Genomic DNA, 6,513 nt, shown 5'->3' with positions numbered 1-6,513 from the left:
AATTGCTAATTGAGTTTACCCCCCTCAATAATTGATAATTGAGTTTACCCCCCTCAACTTACTACTTTTATTAAAAACACTAAGACAATGTTTGATGGTGCTTGGAAAATGAATATGTCTATCAAAAGTAATGATTGGGTAATGTGATTTTAGTAATTGTAATACCTTAGTATGTTAGATTTAGTCAAGAATATGATTCGTAAAGACCTATTTTGTCCGTACACTATTTAACTTGTGATTTATTTCCTTTACGCCAAACATGACCCTAGTATTTTGCCTAAAATAGTAAGTTTAAGGGGGTAAACTCAATTATCAATTACTGAGGGGGGTAAACTTAATTAGCAATTAGTATTGAGAGGGTAAACTCAAAAAACCCCAAAAATTAATGCAGTGAGATTTTCAGCATTAGTTTAAGCTCAGACTAGTGCCTGGTGGTTAGCAACTGTGCCCATGATGATCAATAGCATCATTTATCATTTTTCACATCCCACTGTTTGTCAGTTACATGTTGACAAGGTGTTATTGATATACTGTATCAAGTAGTGTGCCCGTTAATAATCACAACCTAAAAGGTCAAGCTCCACACATTGAACCAGAATAAGTTATAGTGATACTGCACCATAGTGTTATTACTCAATCTAATGGTTAGAGTTGTAAGAGATTTAGTCTTCCTCCTTAGAGGTCAAGGGTTCGAGGCACGCTGACCATTAAAAAAATAAATATTACACTTATTCAATCTAATGATTTAGCAAGGTTTAAAACTATAATTTACAAATTTGAATCGTAATAACTCAATATTGGGAGACACAAATTTACACAAAAGATAATGGTGGGCTTTTTTGGGCATCTTAAAGTTTCACGAGAATAAGGACTTGGTCAATCAAAATTGATTTCAAGTGTATGTTTATTTTTTTTGCCCAAATATTTAGTAAGTTGTATTTTGCTCCCTAATCTTTATCTTCACCTCTCCTCCACCACCACAACTTCGGACCACTACCACCATTTTCGGCCACAGACCACCTCACTGTCTCTCTCCCTCTCATTCACTCGCTTTCTCATTGTTTGTATCTCTCTCCTGTTCCCTCTTTCGTTGTATCTCTCTTTCTCTCTCGTTCTCTTTCCTTGTACCTCTATCTCCCACATTCTTTCTTTCACTGTATCTATCTATTTCTCTCATCACTGTGTTTCTCTCACGCTCTCTCACTGTCTTTTTCTCTCTCTAACTAAGTCTCGAAAACCCTACCCAAAGATTTCAGACTTCGTGGTCAGCCATCACGCGATGTAAACTCTATAAATCTCGAAGTCGGTCTACCACGAAATATTTCGTGACGACCAGCCACGAAACCCTCATCGAGGTCTGGTTCTGACGAAGGAAAAACTTCCCTTCGCCAGAACTGTGACAGAGTGTGTGAGCATGAGGGAGTGAGGTAGAGAGAGAAACAACGAGAGAGAGAGACAACGAGAGATAGAGACAATGAGAGAGGACAAGAGAGATAGTGAGACATTGACAATGAGAGAGATATAGCAGCAAGAAAGACAAAGAGGAAGAAAAAAGGAAAGAAAAAGAAAAGAAACAAGAAAATGATGATTAGGGGGCGAAAATAACAAACTCCATTTTTTATCCAAAATAAAGATACCCGCTAGGTCACATCTTGCTGACCAAGTCTTTATGCCGCTTCCCAACAAAAAACACCTTTATGGTGCAGAAACTTTTTTTATTCCCCTCTCCTACCAATACAATTTGGATAGAAGAGATGATGGCCAATACAGAAAAAACAACAAATCTAAACATGAAACCACTTGAAAATTCACTAACCAGTATTAAGTTACATTTTATAAAGACGCGAAAGCAGTTCTTGGGGTAATTTGTCGTAATAGTACTGGTGATTTCATATCTACGTATACGAGCTACGACACAACTGGGAATGCCTTAGAAGTTAAGGCTAAAGCGGCGTGTCTTGCTGTTCGAATGGCTAGGACATTAACCCAACCTCCTTGTGTTATTGAGGGTGATGCAATGACGGTAGTAAATGCTTGTTATGGTTCTGAGGAGAATACAAAATTCGAACAATTATGATCGACATTACAGAGAGCGGAGATAATGGTCGACAAATTGTGTTCATGTATTGTTCTCGTGAAGCTAATAAAGTGGCACACTTACTAGTTAGGAATGCTTTTACTTCAGAATTTTCTTCATCTAAGGAGATGTTTCAATCTCCTAATTATATTGTAAGTCAGTTAGCGACGGACAAAGCTAACATTCTTCTTTTTGATATTGAATAAATATTAGGCGGATGCCTACGTTCACCAAAAAAAAAAACTGGGTCGTAAAATTTCTAATTAGAAGTCCACACCATCACGGGATTACTAAGATCACAATTTCATTTCTCATCCACCAAGGAAGGGGAAAAAAGAAGAATTTTGGTTGGGTTGTTAAATTGATTTCTCCACAACTAAAGCGACACAAATAGGACATCTGATCAGACCGTTCTCATTGCAAGATGTGCAACATCTGAATCCTCCATTTTCGAGAAATATCTTACAGCTACCATTACATTGATCACAAAGAAGAAATCGATAACCCCCACATTCTTCACATACACCTGCTGCTTCCACCAATGGTAACCCTTGGATTAATTTCTTCAATTCTCCCGTTTCATTTAGATGTAAAATCTCTTCAGCTCCACCGAAATATCTCCCACCGATAAAAACCCTTGGTAATGTTAACTGTTTTTTCGGACCCAATATTTTTTGTAACTCTTCCATGAATCCAGAATCCATAGATAAATCCCGTTCGTCCACAAATACACGAAACCCTCTCAAGATCGATCTAACGGCTTGACAATCTTCGAATGTCTTACGAACGACGCGGAGACTCGTGAAATAGACCACAATTCTTTTCTCTGAACCGGAAATGGAGATGGGAGGTTCTGATAATAAAGGAAGGTCTGTTGTATTTTGGTTTGTAAGGGAATTCCAGGTACGTAGTACAGAAGTAGCGATACGGACACGGTGGAATATTTTCTTTGGGTCGTTGGATTTATGTTCTTGGGATTCTTCTTTGCAGAGATTATGAATGTCTTTGAATGAAGAAGTAGAGAAATTTGGAGAAGAATTGTGTATTCGATTGGGAGATGATTTCTTCCATGGTGGCCACATGAATCAAGTATCAGAGAAAATGGGTGTGGTTTGTTGGTGGGTTTTGCCTGCTAATGAATGAGGAAATTGGAAATGAAAGGAGAAAGTTGGAGAGTTAATTTTGTGTTTTCTGGGGTTGGATTAGGGAGAAAGGAGAGAGAATGACAAGAGGATTAAACTAAGATAAAGAAGGAATGATGATTGAAGGAAGAGAGGTTGGGGAAAGTAGTTAATTTAGTTACTGAAAATGTGAGATATCATCCTTGTCTGAGTTGTCTCTTGTTAGCATCAAGTCTGCCTATTTTGAGAGGGACAGATGACTTTGTCAAACCTGGTTTGGATTCCTGATAGGTGTAAGAGAAAACCCAATGGGTGAACTGGGCAGCTCAGCCCAATCTCAATAGGGGGGCCCCAAGGCTGGGATCTGCTAGGGTGTGGGAGCCCCTCCCGTAACTCGGGTGTCCCCTATTGAAAGAAGGACCTATACCCTTTTATTTTTTTATAGCGACTACGATGTACAGTTAGTCATTATAATACATTGATATATAATGAAGATATGATAAGCACGAGAATCGTTTAAGTTAAACCGATAATGAAAGAGGTCTAAAGCCCAACTAAACATGTCCTTAAGCTCGACAAATTTATTACATTATTTATTACATTATTTCAACAAACCATGGAACCCACCGCTTGTTCGAATCGAACTTGGGACCTCGACTGTTCTGAAGTTTATGTCTAACATTGTCAACCACTTGGGCTACCAATGTGAGAACTCGCGGAAATTACCAGCTGAGCTGGTAGAAGTTATGTGTTTAACGTACTGTGTTTACTTTTAATATAATAATTTACTTGAACCTTTTTATCAAATGGGCCCTTTGGTGGTGGGGGGCCCTGTGCGGACGCCCTGCCCGCACCCCCCACCACACGGCCCTGGGTTTTGCACAATAGGAAACTCATTTCCACGCAGTATGCTGAGAACAATTAATTCTCCAAGCTAAGATGAACCTGTTGATCCATGCAGATTTATGTCAACCATAATTCATAGTGGAATGCAGAAAGCAAAGTCAACTCTGCTTCACAGATAAATTATATACAACAAAAGGTCTTGTAGGGATGAAGTTCAAAAGTGAACAAATTATATATTGCAGAATGTTAACACATAGAGTACATCAAAACATCTCTAGCCACTGACAACTTAACTCAATAACATCACCAACTTCAACACCCTCAACTGACACAAGCAGGACATTCCCAACGACATCTCCTAGACCCTTATTGTTGATAACTTCCTGCCTATTTGGGCGGTTTGCTCCGAACTTGTGTCGATTCAAAAGAAGAAGCACAATATCAAACCATTGAGATCGCTTTTCAAATATGCCTGAAAGTTACAGTAACTAATAAAGTCAAGATACACAACATAATTCAGAACTACATAAGGGTTAAGACATAATTCAGTTGTTGACCCATTGTAGTTCGTAGTTAATATCAACTTTTACTTCACTAAGAATTGAATGATACATTATTGAATTCTATTCCACCCAACACTAAAATCCAAATGTCTAAACCGAAACTCACGGCATGAAAAAAATCGACAAATCGCCTTGGTTCATCATCGGAAAACTCCCCTATGATATGATAGTAGTACAACTTGCTCCCATAAACCTAATAGCAGCATATGCCAACAACAACTATCATGTTTGGTCTATGTGGGATCTAAACCTTCTAATACAATTTCCTAAAGGTATTTTTTCATTGACTTGTGAAACAACAACACTCCCAACTTATAAAGTAAAATAACACACCACTTGCATTGTATCCACCACTAGTTGCAGATTAATCATCTTCAAAACTTAAATTCTAATTAATCAACCACAAACCATTAAATTGTTGCCAAAAATCTGAAACTAAGATTCAAGAGTTCACATTTGACATCTCAAAACATTTATATAAAATCTATTTTATAGATGAACTTTGATTCAAATCCATGCAACAAAAATGTTTAACTTACAAACCCCGTCGTTCTATATCTACTTATACTGCTATAAAAGGTCAATTTTTAGCCAATACTTTTTTCATACCTATACATTTGATGTTTCTGATTTTTTTTTTTTCTATAAATTATCCATGATTTTTTTAAGAGACAATAGTCAGAAAGCAAACAATCAACAGTTTGAAGACAATGTTAAGATAAAGTAATCAATAATTGGAAGACAACGTTAAGATAAAGTAATCAACAGTTGAAAGATTGAATAATTACTTTATCAAAAGGCAAGATATTCTTGTTCTATCTATCTGCTTTTGTGAAATCAGAGTAAATCTCACCACCTCACTGCATCCAAATACAGAAGAAATTAGGGGGGGGGGGGGGGGGGGGGTAGTGGATAGGGATTTCGAAGGACTTTCATGGACAAAATGTCACGAAGACATTTTAGGACATTTAGTCTAGAGACAAAATGTCTATATGGACATTTCAAGACATTGAGTTTGTGGACAAAATGTCCCGTAGACGTTTCAAGACATTTGGTCTGTGGAGAAAATGTCTCGAGGACATTTCAAAAATATTGATTCTATAAACAAAATGGGTAGTGAATATATTATTATTATTATTGTTATTATTAGAAATAATATTTTTTTACTAATATTTCAAAAATATAATTTTAGAATTTTTGGAAATTTGGATATCCATAGACATTGATGGAAAATTGGTAGATATTTACTAGTTTAATAATATTATTTTTGTCTTATCATATGAAATATATTTTCAAAAATATAATTTTTAGTAATAAACATTGTTCAAACAAAATAACCATAGTTCATACACGTTAAGCTAGTGTTATGACAAAATTGTTCAGACAAAATAACCATAGTTCATACACGTTAAGCTAGTGTTATGATAAAATTATTCAGACAAAATAAACGGGCATTGTTCAAACAAAATAAACATAGTTCATACACGTTAAGCTTCTTCACGTTGTCGTTCAGCATCTGCCCACATTCGATTGCACAAACTATCTCGCCATTCATTAGCTTCTTCACGTTGTCGTTGTTGAGATAAATAAACCGAGTCCATATCAATTTCATCATTGTAAACTGACAAGGGTACTGAATATGGTTGATCTTCACCTTCCGGAAGAAATTCATCAATACGAAAATTTTTGCGAAGAAAATTGTGCAATCCTGCACATGCTAACACTATCTTTGCTTGAGTCTTAAATGGAAATGGAGGTACACACTTGAATATTGCAAATCGAGATTTAAACACGCCTGATGGGCCTAGAAGGTTACCTTAGATAGGTCTACAACCGCAAGTGCACGGGTGTCAAGTTGTAATAAATTCCGGTAAGACCGATTCGTTCCTCAGAGAGTAGTTAAACC

The 6,513-nt window shown here is 36.6% G+C and overlaps 1 protein-coding gene across 1 annotated transcript; it reads right to left on the bottom strand.

Annotated features, from left to right (window-relative positions):
- Window positions 1–1,588: 1,588 nt before the first annotated feature.
- Window positions 1,589–3,363, bottom strand: LOC147557843 (uncharacterized protein At5g39865-like). The gene has a single exon (XM_086664336.1). It carries the CDS (start codon window positions 3,157–3,159, stop codon window positions 2,434–2,436), a length of 726 nt encoding a protein of 241 aa, XP_086520462.1. The 5' UTR covers window positions 3,160–3,363; the 3' UTR covers window positions 1,589–2,433.
- Between the last annotated feature and the right edge of the window lie 3,150 nt (window positions 3,364–6,513).

Source organism: Eschscholzia californica, unplaced genomic scaffold (assembly GCF_041429995.1).
Source record: "Eschscholzia californica isolate CP2 unplaced genomic scaffold, dmEscCali1.0.p SCAF_2, whole genome shotgun sequence".
Lineage (NCBI taxonomy): Eukaryota > Viridiplantae > Streptophyta > Magnoliopsida > Ranunculales > Papaveraceae > Eschscholzia > Eschscholzia californica.
The sequence above is the reverse complement of the archived record's forward strand: the minus strand, read 5'-3'. Positions and strand labels throughout refer to the sequence as shown.

Coding starts and splice junctions, on each gene's coding strand:
- LOC147557843 (XM_086664336.1), bottom strand. CDS start 3,159: ATGTGGCCACCATGGAAGAAATCATCTCCCAATCGAATACACAATTCT.